We start from the raw sequence: 20,881 nt of genomic DNA, 5'->3' as shown, positions 1-20,881 counted from the left end.
AGTCATGTGACCATTCCGCTTAGAACACACTGGCATGGGTGACAGTACTGCAGTTCATTACTGCACTAGCACGTCCAGAGCACTGATTTCAAGTGCCTGTAATGCGAAACACCAACCCGAATCTATTCCAGTTACGTGGCGCACTGCAGAACTGAACGGCTGGTATATGGATTGATATTTAAAATGAATTTGGCGTTATAATGTGGCACTGCCAGTCGCCACAATATCGACTGTATTCATCTGCTTTGGAAGTGGGCAGGTAATGATATACAGCAAGATGTGACCTTTGTGCACATTTTAGCCAGGATTGTCGCTTTATCAGTTGTAGCGAAAAGGGATTGCTCGAGTAATCGAGGTTTCGCAATAAATCTGGAAAGTCGTTAATTATTCAATAATGCAGTTACGAGATTGGAAGTAAACAGAATAGAGAAGCATCATAATGTTTTTGCACAGAACATGCGTCTTACGTCCGTACAACATTGCACTCTGTTGATTGTATAAACCCTTGACGTAAGACACGTTGTGTCGCCGTTGCCTATCAAAGCTATACTTTATCAGTTTTGTTTTGCTATACTTTAAGTACATCTGTAGCGAATTCTCGACCAGTCTGAGCAGCGTCTCCGAGAAGCTAGCAGCTGGACGAAAAATGGACAAGCAACGACACATAACGGGCTACAGGAACACCAAAATAATCAGCAAAAGGAAAAGGCAGTCCATTCTGAGGATGGATAATCCTCAGAATGGACACAACGATCCCCGATCGTTGTGTAATGGGTACGATCCCCGATCAAGATAGCATAGAGGAAGTATTTCTGTTATAAATGCTGTTTCGTTTTGGTACATAGTTTGTACTCGTATCATGATACTTATTAAAGGTTTACCCGTACAAGTAAAAAAAAAAATTGGATAATCCATCAATGTGCGAGCGAGAATTTGAGAATCGACAGGTGGAGACTCAGTCGCTGTTGGCAAGGATAGTTAGCGCCACTGTGCGGTCCCCCACGGGTGCGCTTACTGATCATTTACCGGCCGAACATTCCAGTCCTTCTTGTGATCGGCATTCGGCGCCAATGTGCCACAGGAGGTAGTCGCGCTCGGAGTAACTCACCCGACAGTCCTGCAACGCCGACGAGGCATGCAGGGCTGTTGCAATTAACGCAACGAGCACAGGTGAAGGATTACCTGCCGCGGGCAGTTGTAGTTGAAGAGAAAGCGATCCGGCGAGTCTTGGCTGTCGACGCTGCTGCTCAGCGCCTCCGCGGTGCACTGTCCCGTCACTTGGGCCTCCAGACGGACAGACGTTCCTGCCAAACGGACAGACGGAACCAGACAGACACGCAGCCCCATCAACGACCCGCCTGCAGAGCTTCCTCTGAGTAGACCACGCCCAACAGCTGCGGATCATGCACGGCCTGGATATGCCGGTACATCAGGTGGTACGGCGCAAACACCTGCACGAGGCACTTGTGCAGAAGAAGACCGGCTTAACTGGCTGCATTCGAGATTAATTAACTACCGTACTTACGCTTGTAGCCGTTATACGCCAATAAGAAATGAAGAAGACACGTAAAGTACCGGGTCGGCACAGGCGTTGTAGACCTTGGTGGGCAGCGCGCAACGCCGCCGGTGCTGCGTCTTCAAGTGCGCCTTCATCAGCCAGGACGAGTCCAGCAGCCGGCCTTGCCCTTCTTCAAAGGCCGCACACGAGTCCATCTGGCAGACGTGCTTCACTTGACCGCCCTGCACAACCATGTCCCATTGCAGCATGGCTGGGCGTGCATTCGACTGACTAAGCCTGACGCTGCACTGACCAGCCCACGTGTGCGGATGATGATCTGGTCGGCAGTGATCTGGCTGGGCCCCAGACGAGTGGCGTCACTGGTCCACTCCGGGAACGTCTTGCTCCTGGCCGTTAGGATGAACTCGCGGTGCTTCTGCAAGTACAATTGACGCAGCTCATGCACGATGAACACATTACATCTCGCGGCCTTTAATTACTTAATAAACGGACAAAACATTCTCAGAAAATCAACCCAAAAAAGTAGAAAAAGTTCTAAAGGAACCAAAAGCATTATCCAGTAGTCTGGTCAGATATCTCCGTTAATGAAATCCGGTTGCTGTACTGCGGTAATAATAACTGTACGCCAATGTTGTGCAGCGCGTTATCACTCATTCACTTGTCAGCTGCAACTCACCTCGCCAGTCTTCTTGCGCTGCTTCGTCAGCGCGTTCATCAGGCGCTTCTTGTACTGGGCATGGCGCTCGTGGATGTGGCTGCTGAGAGAAAACCCGGAGCGGCCAAACTCCAAGAAGGTGCAATTTACCAGTTCGTCCGGCTGGCTGGTGTTGGGAGGCTGCGGGCGCTCCCTTTTCCGGCAGGTATCCTCGGAGGAGATGCTGGCTGTGGAGTTGTAATCGCTGTGGACCGATGAACGGCGACTGCGGTCTGGCAGCGACGTCGAGACGTCGACAGCGTCCTCCTGCGACTCCCGAGGAAAGAGATCGCCGCCGTCTTCGATGGCGCGCAGTGCCAGTGCTACGGAGATTCGGAAATTCCGACGTTTAGATACTGTACTTGCGTAATTCTTTCTAACACTGCACTGCAATAGTGAGATACTTGTTGTCACTACTGCGGCTTCTGAAGAAACCTTCATTTGTTATTACAGTTTAATGAGTTTATCTTCAAATTATAAACCCAGAAAACTTCAGCAATATGCAGTAACGCCGACAATAAAATTTAAAATGTGGCCAACAATAACAACTATTAACAAGCTAGGCGACACTGTCAGACTGCCAGACAGTGCTACCCCTCCCGGGCGGCCACTACACTGACGAGTCGGCCAGACTACAACTGGTTGTGACGTTGTCAATTAAATTTTATTTTTCACTTGAATTTTTCGAATTTGAATCTCCAAGTCCCTTATTCTCATAGAGGTTCTTATCATCTTATCATTCTTATGGTTGCCAGTTTTGCGGTAGTCATTGAACAGTCGGAAAACAAACTGCAAAGCGCTTCACCCGCAGTCTATCAGCATGCGCAGCATCTACAGCCGTGACGATATCTACGCGTGGAACGCCGTGGACGTGCGGGCCAGCGACGGCTCTTGGGAGTACGGCCGCGTCGTCAACGCGCTGCACAACGGCCTGGTGCTGACCGACTGGCTGGCGGAGGCCGCCGACCTCCGAGGAGCGGCAGCGGATCGAGAAGACCTTGCATTGCTGCCAGCAGCAGGATCCGCGCGTCGTCCTTAAGTACGGCGAGGTGGCGTGGAGCGTGGAGATGGTGCAGGGTCTGACTGGTCTGCGCAAGTTGACGGGGCTGACCTGATGCGCTCTGGGGCGCGAGATGATGGCGCGGCATGCCGCTAAGGCAGCGCCTGCTCCACTTCCGGCCAGTGGTGCCAACCCCGCCTAATGCCGCTTCGTGCTACCTTTCGTCGACCGGTTCCCCTTCCAGTCCTCCCCCTTCCCCGACCATTGACCATGGCGTTCGTTCCAGGATCTCCATCAAAAGCCAGTCTGTTTCTCTTGTCCAGTCAACCGACTGCACAACAGCTGGTAACACGCGCCTTTTGCGGACGTAGCATCCACGACTGTTCTAGAAAGAATGATATTATGCGATTAATATTTGTTGTGATCAAATGTTAACTGGGAAATTCCTGACATAATCTAGTATGTGTGTACTCACAATTCACAAATTAATACAGCAATATGACCAACCTTACTCATTGTAAGGGTTTGCTTTTGTTCCGCCGTCGATGGTCGATGCGCGCTTAACCAGCGCCATCTGACATGCATTTGAACAAAAGTTTACATAGCGTGCGAGTGTAACGTTACAATTTCCCGTCGCCGTCCAACTGGGTGGCGTCCGGTCACCGGCGAAAGACCGCGTTGGCGGCCTTTGCGAGGCCCCTGCCGGAAGCCGGAAGGGCAGCTCCACGGTCCTTGGGTTGGCGGCCGGAAGTCATAGAGTTTGGCGTAGATGCTGGCCAGGGTCTTGCGCGCGCTCATAGCGTGGAGCGCTGTATTATGCACTGGTCGTCCTAGTCGCGTAATCAGCGTCCAAACAGCGCCGGAGCATCACCGTCACGGCGTGTACCGGTGATGGTGGGGTAACTGGTGTTGCCCGTCTGAAAGGCCAGATGCCGACCAGTCCGGAGGCGTGCGGATTGCAGGAAGCCAGCCACCTGCACGTAGCTTCCGGCAATGCTTCGCAACACTGCACAGCTATCTATACGCGGCTAGTCCAAAGGTCACACCTTGCTTTAGTATTTTGTGGAAATGCAGCTGATCTGGTGGGGTCCGTCTTAAAGGTCACGGCCAGCAGTGCGACAGTTAACGTGCAATGCGGATCGCAAAGTTTTTGCCATGCTCATGTGTAATCTTATTCTTCAGATTAAGAAACCTTTACTAAATAACTCGCGCTCCTAACCAGCCAACGCTAACATCGGTCAAGATTCGATCGTCATAATAGGTTACGGCTTTTACACGACAGCTGCGGTCGCACCATTAGAGCACCTTCAGCACGTACACACTCACACGATCGACTACTGTATACGATGAGAATACTAGTACTGTACTTGCTACGTATATCTGTTATTGTTTTGCAATGCCGCATAACTGCCAAAGGCTCCAGTACGTGTGGCTGTCGGATTGCTGCGCTGACCTTTCCTTGTCCTGATTCGTTAGGCGCAAACGTGTGCCATATGCAGTGTTTAATTACTTACAGCTGCAGTCTGCATGCAGGTAACGAGGCACCATAACAAACATAAGAAACGGAAAACACAGATTACACACGCGAAAGTGGTCATTGCAATCGCGAGTCCAAAAAGTCTGATTATGGACCCATATCCTTGAAATTCACACACGATGAATTGAATGCGAACACGTACGCGGTTTAATAAATACGCTTTGCACATTTGCGAACTCGAACCACCAACCGATATCTCCAAAGAATGAGAAGAAGAAAGGTCACTCCTTTCTTGAAGAAATTTACACCACCATTCCCCCCACGACACACACGGGCCACACGTTGTGCCGGGACGCGGTGACGGCCGCCTTCCAGGCCTCCCACAGGCCATCCAGCTGGGTGAGGGCCGCGTCGTCAGGCAGATGATGCGGGCGCATCCGGTGCGCTGGCGCTACTTGGCTCCCTCCGCTGAGGCGGAGATACGCGCCATCCTGCCCGTTTCCTTCGTCACGCAAGGCCAGCCGCTGCCGGCTGACTATTGGGGCGCCGGCAGTGCGCCGGTGGCCGCCCGCCACGAAAACGTAGCGTTGCCAGAAGAGGCGCGGGTACAGGATGTCAACGGGTACAGCACTTCCACCACCTGTCGCTGCGGCGCCTGCAGAAATTTTCTGCCCACAATACGGCTGTGAATTACGCCGGGTCCGTCGTCGTAGAATGTATCGTAGAGGCTGCGATTACAGCGGAAGGCGGCGCTATGCTGCAGTAATTCGGCGCAGCGGCCGTCGCAATCGAAGTGGACGATGAGGCCGTTGCTGACGGCGCTGATAACGCGCCTGTGCTGCAGCAGGCCCGTGCGCTCGTCGCGCACCTCCACCGCGTTCCACGCGTAGATGTCGTCGGGACGGTTGTAGATGCTGCACATCCTGATAGGATGCGGTTTAAGTGCTTTGGAGTCTGTTTAAGACTGTTCAATAATTCACGGTAAAACTGGCAAGTGGCAACCATCGCACACTGCGTGAACGACACAAAATAATTTTCAAATTTTAATTTTGTAAAAATGATCAGTATTTTGTATCGTGCTAAAAGCACGACTGGCAACCAACAGAAGGATCTGGCTTTTGGTTGTGGCTGTAGCCTTTGGCGGCTGACAGCAGAGCTGCGATCGCAGTAGGAGTACTTGCTTACCGGTGCCGTTCGCAGTTCGACTTCCGACGATGTCACAAAATTGACAATGTAATAACGAATTCATTAATTTTAGAGGTGTCTACTGCGTTCTGTTAAATAGCAACTGAAGTGTTTTTAAGGAGCCACAGTAGTGACAGCAAGTATTCAACACTGCAGTGTTGGAAATAATTATTTCAAATAAGAGATCTGTGAATCTGTATAGCGCGGTGGAAATAATGGCACTGCGCGCCCTCGAAGAAGACGACGGCGATGCGTGGGACGCGCAGGAGGACGCCACCGACATTTCGCTGCCTCTGCCCGGCCGCGTTCGCCGCTCATCGCACCACAGTGACTACAGCTCCACAGCCAGCATCTCCTCAGCCAGATCACTGCCGACAACATCATCATCCGCACACGTGGGATGGTCAGTAAGGGCAACGTTGGGTTTAGTTAACTTAACGCCCGCTACTCTTGAGAAACTGTTATGCAGGATGAGCAAGTGAAGTACGTCTGCCCGATCGACGCGTGCGCCGCCATTGGAGAAAGTGGAGATGGCCGCGGCCGACTGTTGGATTCGTCCTGGCTGATGAAGGCGCACTTGAAGACGCAGCACCGGCGGCGTTGCGCGCTGCCCACCCAGGTCTACCACGCCTGTGCCGACCCGGTACGCGTGTCGTTCCTTTCTTATTGACCTGCAACGGCTACCCGTAGGCAGTAGGGTGGTTAATTAATCGCCACTGCAACCGGTTGAGCCTGGTTCTTCTGCAGGAGTGCCCGGTGCAAGTGTTCGCGCCTTACCACCTGATAGACCGCCACATCAAGGCTGTGCATCCGCAGCTGTTGCATCTGGCGTTCTCCGAGGAAGCTAAGCAGGTGGGCACTACCGACGCATTATTCATTGGTCAGTCTGTCGTGGTGGAACGTTCAGTCCTTCCCTGTGGCAGGAGCGGGCTCGTCTGGAATCCCAGGTGGCGGGCCAGTGCATCGGGGAGGCGCTGAGCAGCTGCGTCGACAGCGAAGACTCGCCGGATCGCTTTCTCTTCAACTACAACTGCCCGCTGCAGGTAATGTAATCCTTCACCTGCCTTGGTTGCGCTAATCGAAACAACACTGCATTCCTCGTCGGCGTTGCAGGGCTGCCGGGTGAGTTACTCCGAGCGCGACTACATCCTGTGGCACATTGGCGCCGACCACGAGAAGGACTGGAATCCCGATCCGCTTCCTCAACGTCAGTCGATCGCTGAATCGCGGGCTGGAGCCGTCTGATTTCGCAACCGTGCCAATAAATCCCAGCGCGGTTTTTCAGCAGTAATTACGTTGGAAAAGTTGCCTGTCCGTTGACGGTGCATTTGTTTTTGTCGACGTCGACAAAGTTTTCCTTTATCGATTCTTTCTACTGACAAATCTCCCTACAGACTAGACTGCATTTTCTCTTTTTGACTTATTATTTCTTGCATAGTTTTGCCACTGCAGTTTGATTTTTGTCCGTTTAATTCCATGCTTTTCGGACTGTTTCGGGTTGTTTTTTCCTGCTTGTTTTTTGAGACGTTGGTCAGATTTGCTACATTTGAACAAAAATTATTTAAACCGCGTGCGACGCTGTCCTTGGGTTTGCGGAACTCGTACAGCTTGGCGTAGATGCTGGCGCAGCGTCTTGCGCGCACTCATCGCGTTCGGCGCTGTATGATGCATAAACAAACGCTTATTCAGCGTTGCAACAACGACGGAGCATCACGGCGTTTACCGGTGATGGTGGTGTTGCCCATCTGAAAGACCTGCATCTGGCCGCCCACTTCCGGCAGCTTCCACGAGGCCGCCGTGCAGCTCCGGCTCATACCTGCAGTTTGAAGTGCCGCCATTAATTACAAATCAAATTTCTGCCAAAAATCAATTTAACTGATAAAAAATTAATCGCAAAATCAACCACTTCCGGTGCTGTATAAAAAATTACAATAAAATTACAATAAAAAGCCATAGCGGGGACTTCGTGAGGGTAGGCGTCTCTGAGGAGGTCGACGCGGACGCCGAAGGGGCAGGTAAACCACCGCCAGGCAGTTGATGATCTTGAAGTCCACGAACTTGGCGCCGAAGCCGCATTCCTGAATCTCGCGCGTCCGCTGCACGAAAACAAAACCTCATTACTTATACTGCAGCATCTGACAAATTGCCTGCCCAGGCTAGCCTCAACTATACTAGTGCTTGAGATTTGAGAATATTATTACAAACTATTTTTTCACACTATTTCATACCAGTTGACAGCCAGTAACAGTAATTATGCAGTATTCAGTTTATTAATTTCTGATACTAGTAAGCATTTTTTGATTAGTATGAAAATAATCATGAATTGGTATGAAAACTCGAAGTGCTACGAATAGATGAGCGCTACTCATGGGCGGGCACGAAACTGAATGTGTGACCGGTGGCATAACCGCACGTAACGGCAGTTGCTCATGCGACTGGCTGTTGTAATGATGTAATCGACAACGATGATGCAAATCATGCAATGCTTTCCCAGTCGACACTCGTAACAACCAGTTGATTCACTAATCTAGTTTGTGCGCAAAAAGTTTGCTAAATTCCCCCACTGATTGTTCATTGTTCAGCTGTCTGATCTTAGCAGCTCCAGACCTTCGATCCTGAGAAATGGTAACATGAGATCAGAGATATTACCCTGACACGCAACAGGTCATCTGAACGGTTTGTGACAGAGAATGTTTCTTGCAGATTCCACTGCGGGTTCCGCAGAACTCTCTGCCGTTCGTTAAGAACCTCAGGACTGAAACCCGTGAACAATACACCAACACCTTTTACTTGAATTATTTTGAAGAGTTTGTTCGGAAGGACGACAAAAGCGTCCATCCGCTGTTGGCGCCCTCCTCGCAACATCATCATGGGCCGAACGATTACAGTAAGCAGACTGCTGCGCCGCTGATTGCATCACTTTCAGACTAAACTGCAGATACTGACTAACATGTGATTTACAACGACAGATACTCGGGATGTCTGCGTACTGGTGTCTCCCCATGGCGCTGAGCAGGAAGCGGAGCATCTCCCGGCCTGGATTCACGAATCCAAGGCCGGGAGAGTGCTGGTTAAGAACCCTGCATCACCGGCGGCCAACATGCTGTTCTATGAATCCCGACGCCGAAGCATTGGCGAGCAGTTGTTTCAACGCTTTATTAACAGCGACATGCTGAAGCAGATGGATGATTACGACTGGACTGCGTTGTTTGGATCATCCGGTGTCGGTCCGCTGTGTAGCATTTGGCAACTGGATTTTGATAAAAGGGCTGTCTACCGCATCGTGTCATCGGATGTTCAAGGACCAAAAAGAAAGCTGCTGAAAAAACTGTCGGATGCGAATCCCAAGTCGTTCCCAACGAGGTACTGGAACTTGCAGGTTGATGATGAGATGCTGGAAAATATCGTAGGATTCGGCCAGACCAAAGTACTGGCCGGTGTCGACGAGCTGGGCTTGTTGGAGGTCGGATACAAAAACGGTCTCAACGTGCGCCAGCAACCACCACACCAACATCAACAGCCACAGGTTGCGGTCGCCGGTGGAGGCGTTCAGATGGCGGATGTCGACGATTCTGATCACGAATCGGTCCAACCTGAGGATGATACGGACAGTGACTATGTTCCGTCGGAAACAGAAACCGAAGAAGAAGAGTTTTAGACTGAGTGTGTTAGCATCTGAGCAACACACAATTCGGTTTAGTTGTCCAACTTTTTCAGTCTATTACTTGTCAGTACCTCGGCCGGTTGGTTATTGCATTCTTTGCTTGAGTATGCCACATTTTGGTCTTTTTTACGGTTTTCTTTAACCCGTCATTTTGCCGCTCTGAATTTCTGCGCTACCTAGAAGCGAGCAATTTGTTACGCTTAGTTCCTTTTAAGTCGATGAGTTGGCGTAAAAGTTGATGAAGCGTATAGCGACATCGTGTTGTTGAGTGTTTTGTACACAGATCAAACAGCAGTAACAGGAACGTTCAACCTTAGAAAACGAGTATGCTGCGGTAAAGCGTAAACCATGTCAACGAAGAGTTTGGTTCAGCAAATTAACAGCAAAATGGTCGACGACGACTTGTGGCCGCTTCCGGTTGGGCGCCTCCTCTAGACCGAAAGCCCGCAGTGTGCCCGTGTACAACCTGTTCATTGCAGTGCTAGCCTTGCCCAGGGTGGGTTTAGATGGGAGGCTGCTAGTCGTCTCCGCGGAGGCGGTAGAGTCACCGAAGACGGGCACCAGCGGCGTCAGGCTGTCGCAGGTCTGGGAGGTGTTGGGGTTGGGCAAGCGGGTTATGGTCGGGGACAGCGACAGCCTGCATGTTATAATGCTTTAAAAGGCCAATCAGTCTGCACTCTGCAGCCTCGGCGTGCGCTCCCGTTGTGTCCCGGTGGAGGAGGTGGCGTCGTTGTCTGAGGCCCGACAGGCCGGGCAGTTGCAGTTTTACTGGCTGAACAAGGACGACCCCTTCGCCAGCCGGTACTGCGCCACCCTGATCACTGCTTTCGAAATCGCAGGTGAAGTAATAGACCGTCAGCAGGAGACCACTTGCAGCCTACGGGAGAATTTACGGGACGCTGCAGTTGGGGGGCGGGCAGCGCTGACAGGCTTCTTGGCGATGTTTGAATTCCATTTGTATCATTTCTCATTTGTGTCACGAGTACGACTGGTAGAAGTACATTCTGTATGGACAGTCATACTGTGATGTGCGTTGCAATGGAAGGAAGTGGCCAGAAAGTATCAGCCAATTAGTATTGTGTTAAGTGTACTTGATCTTTCCGAAAACAATCAATAAATCGTTGACTCTGTCATCTTTCATATTTTTGCATCAGAAATCACTGTTGAGTGCTTGAGGGAGAAGAACTTGTGAATGAGTTAATGTCATCTTGTATGGCTAGCAGCTCTGGAATATCTGGTCTTGGAAAGTGTTCTCTAGAATGTCTTCTTAGCCTTGATGTGTTGCAGTGACAATGCAGTGTTAGCTTCAATCAGTTTACATAAAGGTCAACGTTAGCAGAACGATTGGGTTAGCGTCGTGTCTGAGTTAGCTATTCAGTAAAGGTCACCCACCACCATAAACCATCAGTAGCTTTACGCTATCTGACATTTGTATGTACCTAACTAGGAAAATGCACTTTGCGTGCATTAGTAGACCGGAGCGCAGCTTTTAGGACTGGCGGTTGTTTTTTAACGCCGCATACAGAATTTTTAACACACCAAAACGTGCGCTTCTTCGTCTTTATCTCGGGAAGAAAGAAGTACAGGAATTGACCGAATCCAGGATATCGGAATGATGAGACAGTATTTTAAGCAAATGTGGCGGCGTCTTGGTGGAAATGAATAATCTTTGCTAACCCATAAAGAAAAACCGCTGCTCGGACTACAAACTGAATCTTTTTCCGTTGCTTTGAGAAGCAGTTGTATCCAAATCAAAGTTATACAACGTCCAATTTAAAATTGAGTCTTGTCAGGGTGGTTTCAAAAGTTCAGCAGTAGTCAACGAAGTAACTCTCCAACCGAAAACCTTGAAACTGCACAACAAATCTCTGCAATCTCAAACTTGATAACTCTTAATACATTTTGAGCAAGTATTTCGCGTTATTTTCAAGCCAAATAATCGCTCCAGTTGCTTGAAGTATTGTTTCAAAACTGTTCTTTAAATGAAACTTCAAATTTGGGGTAACGAAGACCATATAAGGGAGAGATGGAAATAGTAAGTGAGGTAAGTGAGAACAAGTAAGTGCGGCACACTTCAAAATCAGTATTGTTTGCGCTCATATTCCTTCCAGGTAGCTGAACACAAGTGCGGCCCGCATCTGAACACATGTAGAATTGGAAGGGTATTTGCTAGTTTTTTGGTACCGAAGAGCGGATTCAAAAGTGGGATTGAGTCCGCGTAGAGGCGGATGTGAGCTGACAAAATGCACAGCATGAATTGTAGTAGTACTCCGTCAGGAGTACAGCGGATATATGTAGTGTAAATGTGTCGCTACTACCTGACGTTTTAAAGTCAGCTGCAGCTTAGACATGAGCGTGTTGCTACTCAGTACATGGTAATTAAGCGATCTGGAATCCCACGAGAAAAGTCTACATTAAAAGTACAATTTGCGTATGCGACTTTTTTATGGGTAAGTAATACACCCTTTGGCCTTTTCCGTGCTTATAAATAGAACCTTACTGAATGGACAATATCTTTATCGACACCGCTGCTGCACTGCTGCACCACTGCTCTAGTGTGGTATTTGGTCGACCCGGCCGGCCATTGGCCCGGCATGCCTCCGGGCTAGAAATGGTCCTGGTGCCCGGTTACTTTTCGGGATCAGCATTCTCGGCTTGTCGTCCTGTAGTCCACCGTATTCAAATGTGGTCTCCGTGGCTACCTGTAGTGTCTCTGGTCACCGGTGGCCATCTGCGTACGCTCGTTCTGTCGCTGGTACAGTCTTCTGTAGGTCATGTAGCCACCGGTAGTCCCTGTATCCTCGGATAACCAAGTGCAGTTTTGTCAAGTTTCCTGCAGCTTGTGAAGCCAACTGTAGCTACATACTACGTAACCGAATAAACTACGAAATGGAGATAGAGATACTGCTGTTGACTACAGAAAGGATATAGGCACTACGGACAAACTGATACCTGTTTTCCATTTTCCTGATGGTGAGTCAGTTGGCAAATATAGTATGTACACTGCGGGTCTCAGCCCGGGTTATGACCCTTCTCTCTGGTTGGTAGTGTTAGCTGCTACTCGTATTTTCAGTAAGTATGTCGGCGCACCGTGTATGGGAACGCTAATGAGGAAGTTACGGGATGACATAATAAGGAAGGTTGACGCAATAAGGAAGTGACCTTCCACTCCCGTAACAGACAGACAGTTTTCTAGTTTTGTTGAATTAGAGGCTCGCTGCGCTCCGGTCGATAAGTGGGAAGTGGGAACCCTCTACTCGTGCACCGGGAAACGTTTAGTAAGCCTTGAGTTATCGGTAGATTGCACCATTGCATCAATAACATTATTGTAGAACCCACTGAGCAGTCGCCACTGCATTTATCTTTGTTTGTCTTGAATGTTGTTAGCTCAAAGGGCCGGCTCAAAGTATCACCATTGGGAGACATAATGAAGCCAATATTGTATGTAAACGGCAACTGTCAAGGAAAATTCTTATCGGAGTTTTCCCGGTAAAAATTTCCCAGTAAACCATTTACAATTATCTCGTATCATTAGGCATTCCAATCGAGCAAAGCGTAAGTGGACGAGATAAGCTGCGGATATAAAGTACATGTGCTGTTGGGACTGACGGATCGAGCAATATTGTGAGGCATTTTTTCGACCTACGAAATAAACGAAGAAATTGTCTGCTAAGCATCTATCCCGCTAAAAATGTCTAGAATGTCACGCCTCTGTTTCGCATTATTTGTTTGTGGCATGCTGGCTATCCGTAAGTTGCACATGCAGTTTGATTTAATACTCAGCTGAGGCAGTAAGAGACACTACGCGAGATTTGCATCGTACCGTATTAATTACCGTAAATCAGTTGTGATTTTTTGCAGCGGAAGTTTCTGCGCTGAAATGCTACGTACGGCATAATGTGGGGCAGGACGATAAAGAAGTCACCTGTCCACCGCCGACTGATAGGTCGTTAACCATGGTCTGCGTGAAAACGACTTTCGTGCAAGACGCTAATAATGCCGACCGTTTTCTCACCCAGACTGGTAAAAACACATGTTGCATCGAAGAATTACTTACATTAACAAAGTGTACCCGGCTTATATAACTGCGTACAGAAAACCTCTCAACAATATACAGGCACGGTTCCATCGACTTTGTATGATAGAAGTATGCCAGAAGTGCATAGGAGAGATTTTACCGTATTCACTACTTCACTCGAAAAACGGTTTCCGAGCCGAATAATTAACACGCAGATTATCAATCTTAATGTGATGGTTGGATGTAGACACGAAGAAAGGCTGCAGAATCCATCCCGATGCGAGGTTGAGAATGGAATGTGTATCTGGAGGCGTCAACGACATGCTTTATGAGCACTGCTATTGTAATACCGATTTGTGCAATTCTGCAGTTCGCCGGACAGCGATGCCATTGTTAGGATTGGGAATTATGGCGGCTGTAGTTTTCCGTTGGTTGTAAACCGTTTCCGTCTACAGTTATGGAGCTGATGATTTCTAATCCAATGATCAGGGTCCAAAAGAAGGAGGGAAGATTAAAGGACATTTACTTCCTTGTCGACCGAAGCGTAGCGAAGGTCCTCGATGTTCAGCGTTCATGAAAAATGTGGTGTCTGTCGGTCACCGGCGCACCGCCATCTAATGCCCATATGCGCGGCCTTCCTACTATCAAATGCACACGTGCGCGCTGGACGTATATTTAAACTACAAGTAACTCGTGATTTTTATGTGTGCTAATTATCGCCACCAAATGCAAGTATTCCAGACAAAGTCCGTTACCGAATTATGGGGGATCTGATAATGCTGGTTAGGTATGGCACGTTTTCTACACGTCAATTTTTTAGAACGCGGAATCACGCTTGTAGTCTGCGTTGACCGCCGTTGTCAACCTGTTGCTTTGCGTTGTCCACCCGTTGTATTGCGTTGGCCACCCGTTGTCTTGCGTTGTCTACCCGTTGTCCTCCGTTGTCCACCCGTTGCCTTGCGTTGTCTACCGGTTGTCTTCCGTTGTCCACCCGTTGCCTTGCGTTGTCTACCGGTTGTCTTCCGTTGTCCACCCGTTATCCTCCGTTGTCCACCCGTTGTCTTGTGTTGTCTGCCCGTTGTCCAGCGTTGCCCACCCGTTGTCTTGCGTTGTTTGCCCGTTGTCTTGCGTTGTCCACACGTTGCCCTGCGTTGTCCACCCGTTGTCCTCCGTTGGCCACCCGTTGTCTTGCGTTGTCTACCCGTTGTCCTCCGTTGTCCACCCGTTGCCTTGCGTTGTCTACCGGTTGTCTTCCGTTGTCCACCCGTTGCCTTGCGTTGTCTACCGGTTGTCTTCCGTTGTCCACCCGTTATCCTCCGTTGCCCACCCGTTGTCTTGCGTTGTTTGCCCGTTGTCTTGCGTTGTCCACACGTTGCCCTGCGTTGTTTGCCCGTTGTCCAGCGTTGTCCACCCGTTGTCTTGTGTTGTCTGCCCGTTGTCCAGCGTTGTCCACCCGTTGTCTTGTGTTGTCTGCCCGTTGTCCAGCGTTGTCCACCCGTTGTCTTGCGTTGTTTGCCCGTTGTCCAGCGTTGTCCACCCGTTGTCTTGTGTTGTCTGCCCGTTGTCCAGCGTTGTCCACCCGTTGTCTTGTGTCTGCCCGTTGTCCAGCGTTGCCCACCCGTTGTCTTGCGTTGTTTGCCCGTTGTCTTGCGTTGTCCACACGTTGCCCTGCGTTGTTTGCCCGTTGTCCAGCGTTGTCCACCCGTTGTCTTGTGTTGTCTGCCCGTTGTCCAGCGTTGTCCACCCGTTGTCTTGTGTTGTCTGCCCGTTGTCCAGCGTTGCCCACCCGTTGTCTTGCGTTGTTTGCCCGTTGTCTTGCGTTGTCCACACGTTGCCCTGCGTTGTTTGCCCGTTGTCCAGCGTTGTCCACCCGTTGTCTTGTGTTGTCTGCCCGTTGTCCAGCGTTGTCCACCCGTTGTCTTGCGTTGTTTGCCCGTTGTCCAGCGTTGTCCACCCGTTGTCTTGTGTTGTTTGCCCGTTGTCCAGCATTGCCCACCCGTTGTCTTGCGTTGTTTGCCTGTTGTCCAGCGTTGTCCACCCGTTGTCTTGTGTTGTTTGCCCGTTGTCCAGCGTTGTCCACCCGTTGTCTTGTGTTGTCTGCCCGTTGTCCAGCGTTGCCCACCCGTTGTCTTGCGTTGTTTGCCCGTTGTCTTGCGTTGTCCACACGTTGCCCTGCGTTGTTTACCCGTTGTCCAGCGTTGTTTGCCTGTTGTCCAGCGTTGTCCACACGTTGCCCTGCGTTGTTTGCCCGTTGTCCAGCGTTGTCCACCCGTTGTCTTGTGTTGTCTGCCCGTTGTCCAGCGTTGCCCACCCGTTGTTTTGCGTTGTTTGCCCGTTGTCTTGTGTTGTTTGCCCGTTGTCCACACGTTGCCCTGCGTTGTTTGCCTGTTGTCCAGCGTTGTCCACACGTTGCCCTGCGTTGTTTGCCCGTTGTCCAGCGTTGTCCACCCGTTGTCTTGTGTTGTCTGCCCGTTGTCCAGCGTTGCCCACCCGTTGTCTTGCGTTGTCCACACGTTGCCCTGCGTTGTTTGCCCGTTGTCCAGCGTTGTCCACCCGTTGTCTTGTGTTGTCTGCCCGTTGTCCAGCGTTGCCCACCCGTTGTTTTGCGTTGTTTGCCCGTTGTCTTGTGTTGTTTGCCCGTTGTCCACACGTTGCCCTGCGTTGTTTGCCTGTTGTCCAGCGTTGTCCACCCGTTGTCTTGTGTTGTCTGCCCGTTGTCCAGCGTTGCCCACCCGTTGTCTTGCGTTGTCCACACGTTGTTTGCCCGTTGTCCAGCGTTGTCCACCCGTTGTCTTGTGTTGTCTGCCCGTTGTCCAGCGTTGCCCACCCGTTGTTTTGCGTTGTTTGCCCGTTGTCTTGTGTTGTTTGCCCGTTGTCTTGCGTTGTCCACACGTTGCCCTGCGTTGTTTGCCTGTTGTCCAGCGTTGTCCACACGTTGCCCTGCGTTGTTTGCCCGTTGTCCAGCGTTGTCCACCCGTTGTCTTGTGTTGTCTGCCCGTTGTCCAGCGTTGCCCACCCGTTGTCTTGCGTTGTCCACACGTTGCCCTGCGTTGTTTGCCCGTTGTCCAGCGTTGTCCACCCGTTGTCTTGTGTTGTCTGCCCGTTGTCCAGCGTTGCCCACCCGTTGTCTTGCGTTGTTTGCCCGTTGTCTTGCGTTGTCCACACGTTGCCCTGCGTTGTTTGCCTGTTGTCCAGCGTTGTCCACCCCTTGTCTTGTGTTGTTTGCCCGTTGTCTTGCGTTGTCCACACGTTGCCCTGCGTTGTTTGCCTGTTGTCCAGCGTTGTCCACCCGTTGTCTTGTGTTGTTTGCCCGTTGTCTTGCGTTGTCCACACGTTGCCCTGCGTTGTTTGCCCGTTGTCCAGCGTTGTCCACCCGTTGTCTTGTGTTGTCTGCCCGTTGTCCAGCGTTGTCCACCGGTTGTCTTGTGTTGTTTGCCCGTTCTCTTGCGTTGTCCACCCGTTGCCTTGCGTTGTTTGCCCGTTGTATTGCGTAGTCCACCTGTTGTCTTGCGTTGTTTGCCCGTTGTCTTGCGTTGTCCACACGTTGCCCTGCGTTGTTTGCCTGTTGTCCAGCGTTGTCCACCCCTTGTCTTGTGTTGTCTGCCCGTTGTCTTGCGTTGTCCACACGTTGCCCTGCGTTGTTTGCCTGTTGTCCAGCGTTGTCCACCCCTTGTCTTGTGTTGTCTGCCCGTTGTCTTGCGTTGTCCACACGTTGCCCTGCGTTGTTTGCCTGTTGTCCAGCGTTGTCCACCCGTTGTCTTGTGTTGTCTGCCCGTTGTCCAGCGTTGCCCACCCGTTGTCTTGCGTTGTTTGCCCGTTGTCCAGCGTTGTCCACCGGTTGTCTTGTGTTGTTTGCCCGTTCTCTTGCGTTGTCCACCCGTTGCCTTGCGTTGTTTGCCCGTTGTATTGCGTAGTCCGCCCGTTGTCCAGCGTTGCCCACCCGTTGCCCACCCGTTGTCCTGCGTTGTTTGCGCGTTATATTGCGTTGTACACCCGTTGCCTTGCAAGGGCCAACCGTTGCTTTGCGTTTTCCACTCGCTGTCTTGCTTTGTCCACCCGTTATCTTTCGTAAGACGCCCGTTGTCTTTCACTGGCCTTTAGGAAGTTTTCATAACGCTTAGGCCTTGACCTGGGTCTGGGTATGCTGATTTCGCCTAAATCGTTGTATCGACTTTGGTATCAAAAATTCGTCGAAAATGAGTAACTGGAAGATTCAGCATTTTAAATTGTATTGTTCAGCCATATTTGAAACTAGCTGCTGTGCACGGAAAATAAACCATCCTTTACGTTGTGTACAGAAAACATTAGGTAGCAGCCATAGACTCTCTACGGTTTAAATTAAATTGCGGTATGCTCGTATATGAAAATTAGAACTACGGCCATTTGCTTGGTAAAGGTTATTTAGCAAATTTATTTGTTCAGTGAGTAAACGTGCCTGAAAGATCGAATTAGTAAAGGTATGACGAAGTCTCAGGAAAATGTCAAAAACCAGTAAAAATAAAAAGATGTCTAAACAGCTGATTAAAAAGATAAATATATTTAAAATGCTTTTTAGTTTTTACCAAACGCCCATTTTTATGCAAAAGTGGTTGTAGTGCGGGGTTGTTTTAACACTTCTCCAACCAGATAGGCAATGCTAAAGAACATGGTATCAATCGATCAAAACATGCAACAATCATTTAAATAAATGAAAGGAGCTTATGTAAAACCAAAGCGTTCTTCACGTGACCGGAGAGAACATACTACCGGTGTTTGCCCGTTTTGCATGCACTGAGTTATATACCAATTTCGACGAATGATGACCCGATGGAGAAAAAGATGTTGATTAGTTTTATTCATGCTGTTAACTTGTTTGCGATAACGCCCTAACCAAGAAAAAGTTTGCTCAGCAGCCATGGTGTTTCGGCTGACTTCCGGGTGAACATCAGAAAACTTGTTGGGATTGTAAAGAACGTGACAATCCTCGCGCCTATGATTGCTCATATGCAGCCCGTCAACAATTTTGTTGATGATATTGAACATATTGTCGTATCCCTCTGGCAGAACGTGATTGAGCGGTTCTTTTAGAGCCTTTAACCGGCACAAATTGCACCTAAAAAATCCGGAAAATCAGTTGCCTACTTACAATATGGCGTGTGTTAAAAATGCTCGTTCTTTACATGTTGTCGTAACACAGAAAGTATTTGGACCACAAGTGATTTGCAAGCAGTTGCATCCTTTTGTACAGGAACTCCAGTGTCAGAACCAGAACTTGACTAAGTGATTCACTCCTAGTTCAAGAAACCGCGGTTCAGAAATATTCGGTAATAGCGGAAATAGACCAAAATTATAAACTAGCAGTGTTATGTTTGACGGTTTCCTTACTTATATATTGGAGAATAACTGAGGATTGTTCCACAAGCCGCCACATACACAAATATGCCTCTGGACCAAGACTCTTTAGTTTTTCTTCCAGATCTTTTACGGCACCACGGAGCAACCACATTTTTGTTGTTGCAGTTTAGCTCAGATGTCAGCGCGTTCCCTGCGTTTTCTTCCATTTCATCTTGGAACAAATTATCAGAAACCACTCGCACGGCAGCTTCTTTCTGCGCAAGATAAGACTTGAACTCCTCTTTGCTCATTGCCTGTTCCAGGTTTTTAAGAGGGCCATGGTGTGGTAGGCAAAATTTGGAATTTTTTGTAGGTTGATTTTCACACACTTGGGGCAAGTTAATATGACGGATGTCCACAATCTTCTATACACAGAAAAAGCAGTCTAAACTTAAGATATTACTAAGAACCGTTCATAAAAAGAGAGACTAACTAGAAACTGTTTTTGTACTGTCAAACCGTCAGAGTTCAGTTAACTTGCTGAGCCGAAGTCTAACGAGATAGCTGCAGCTCTTGGTATATCAAAACGGTTTGCCCGCCAATACCGATATTAGCGGACCACCGATTTTGTGTTAGAAATAGGCAAATAAAACCATTGAAAAACCGAAGCATCTGGAAACCCCGAGCATAAAACAAACTGACTAAAATTGATAACGATGTAGAAGATTAGGAAAGTTTGCTTTCTTGACCACTTCTTTGAGACTATTTTAAACGTAACGCAGTAACTCACAACGTAGTAACTAGCGGTCTCTGATGTGAAAGAATAGCCTTTTGATAGATTATGAATGTTACATTGCTATTAGAAAATTTAGCTGCACGCAGCTAATTAAAGATGGCAGCATAAAAAGGAAACTTAGCAGACGGTGGGAGTAATAGCAAATAAACCGAAACTTACATATTATGGGAAACGAAGAACTGTATCATGTTTTGAAATTAGAGTATGGTTACGCTGACGTGGATGGCCATAACAAATGTGTTCTGTACTGCCAGTTCATGTATGCTTTACCTTGACTGGCATGGCGCAGTGCTTGTGCCCGAATTTCCAAAGCCCGTCCATCATGTCAAGGAACTGGCATCCAGAAGTACTCTCCATGCTGCAGTTATGATCGTACAGCTTTGATGTTCGAACAGTTTCTATATGCTGTTTGACAGCGGCACAGTTTATTTTGCGCCCACTGAATCCATAAACGATTTTTTGCTCCCTCAGCTCTGACTCGATTTCGTTGCTCCAGAACGCTTCGCTGACCATTTTGCGGTTAAAATCTATGTAAAAACGTTAAGTTAGACATATTTGATTGGCTAGAGTACGGTGATTACTGAATGCGCTTTGCACATAGCTAACGAAAACTTACCGGTGCTCCATCCAAAAGACGATCGCATAATTTGTGCAAAGGCTTGAAATGTACAGTGAGAGTGAAGTCTATATAAACCGAAACGCTTCAGTATTCATGGCTAAATCCCGTTAATGGTACTAGTTCTTGTATTGGTTCAGATAGTAATAAAAAAGCTGCGCATGCAACTTCTGAACCGTAAGAATTAAACGCAAATATTAGGAAATATATAAGTGGTAAACATGAAAAGCAAGCAGAAGCAAACAATAAAAAACACAAGAAAAAGGGATTCAAATTATTAATAAAAACCTGAGAGAAATAATAGAATCGTGTTTGGTTTTACCCTATCACTATCGTAGCCACTTTTAGCACCGTTACCATTATCTGTACCAGTAGCACTACGCTTATCACTACCGGCACCAGTATTACTGTAACCACTACTGCCCAAAGTCATAGCAAGTAACATTAACTTGAATCACCAACATTCATTAGATGGAAGCATTTGTTAGGTAGATTACATTAATTTACTTACACACTGTTAATTAAGGAGGCCAACGCAAGACAACGGGCAGACAACACAAGACAAAGGGGTGGACAACGCTGGACAACAGGCAAACAAC

General features: G+C 48.8%; 4 protein-coding genes across 4 annotated transcripts; 3 read left to right on the top strand and 1 right to left on the bottom strand.

Moving 5' to 3' along the window:
- The first annotated feature begins 6,155 nt into the window (after positions 1-6,155).
- Positions 6,156-7,411, top strand: LOC129595961 (uncharacterized). The gene is made up of 5 exons (XM_055493097.1): positions 6,156-6,278; positions 6,345-6,518; positions 6,623-6,727; positions 6,799-6,918; positions 6,989-7,411. Exons 1-5 carry the CDS (start codon positions 6,276-6,278, stop codon positions 7,118-7,120), a joined length of 534 nt encoding a protein of 177 aa, XP_055349072.1. The 5' UTR covers positions 6,156-6,275; the 3' UTR covers positions 7,121-7,411.
- A 971-nt stretch (positions 7,412-8,382) lies between these two features.
- On the top strand, positions 8,383-9,689 carry LOC129595963 (uncharacterized). Its single transcript, XM_055493099.1, has 3 exons — positions 8,383-8,500; positions 8,579-8,762; positions 8,845-9,689. Exons 1-3 carry the CDS (start codon positions 8,498-8,500, stop codon positions 9,531-9,533), a joined length of 876 nt encoding a protein of 291 aa, XP_055349074.1. The 5' UTR covers positions 8,383-8,497; the 3' UTR covers positions 9,534-9,689.
- A 3,456-nt stretch (positions 9,690-13,145) lies between these two features.
- On the top strand, positions 13,146-14,217 carry LOC129595964 (uncharacterized). Its single transcript, XM_055493100.1, has 3 exons — positions 13,146-13,288; positions 13,401-13,562; positions 13,805-14,217. Exons 1-3 carry the CDS (start codon positions 13,231-13,233, stop codon positions 13,993-13,995), a joined length of 411 nt encoding a protein of 136 aa, XP_055349075.1. The 5' UTR covers positions 13,146-13,230; the 3' UTR covers positions 13,996-14,217.
- A 3,942-nt stretch (positions 14,218-18,159) lies between these two features.
- On the bottom strand, positions 18,160-20,312 carry LOC129595962 (uncharacterized). Its single transcript, XM_055493098.1, has 5 exons — positions 20,283-20,312; positions 19,937-20,193; positions 18,922-19,295; positions 18,717-18,827; positions 18,160-18,649 (listed from the first exon to the last, which is right to left on the bottom strand). Exons 1-5 carry the CDS (start codon positions 20,308-20,310, stop codon positions 18,256-18,258), a joined length of 1,164 nt encoding a protein of 387 aa, XP_055349073.1. The 5' UTR covers positions 20,311-20,312; the 3' UTR covers positions 18,160-18,255.
- Between the last annotated feature and the right edge of the window lie 569 nt (positions 20,313-20,881).

The sequence above is a fragment of the Paramacrobiotus metropolitanus genome, unplaced genomic scaffold (assembly GCF_019649055.1).
Source record: "Paramacrobiotus metropolitanus isolate TYO unplaced genomic scaffold, Prichtersi_v1.0 Parri_scaffold0000084, whole genome shotgun sequence".
Lineage (NCBI taxonomy): Eukaryota > Metazoa > Tardigrada > Eutardigrada > Parachela > Macrobiotidae > Paramacrobiotus > Paramacrobiotus metropolitanus.
This window is presented reverse-complemented; position numbering and strand designations above follow the sequence as displayed.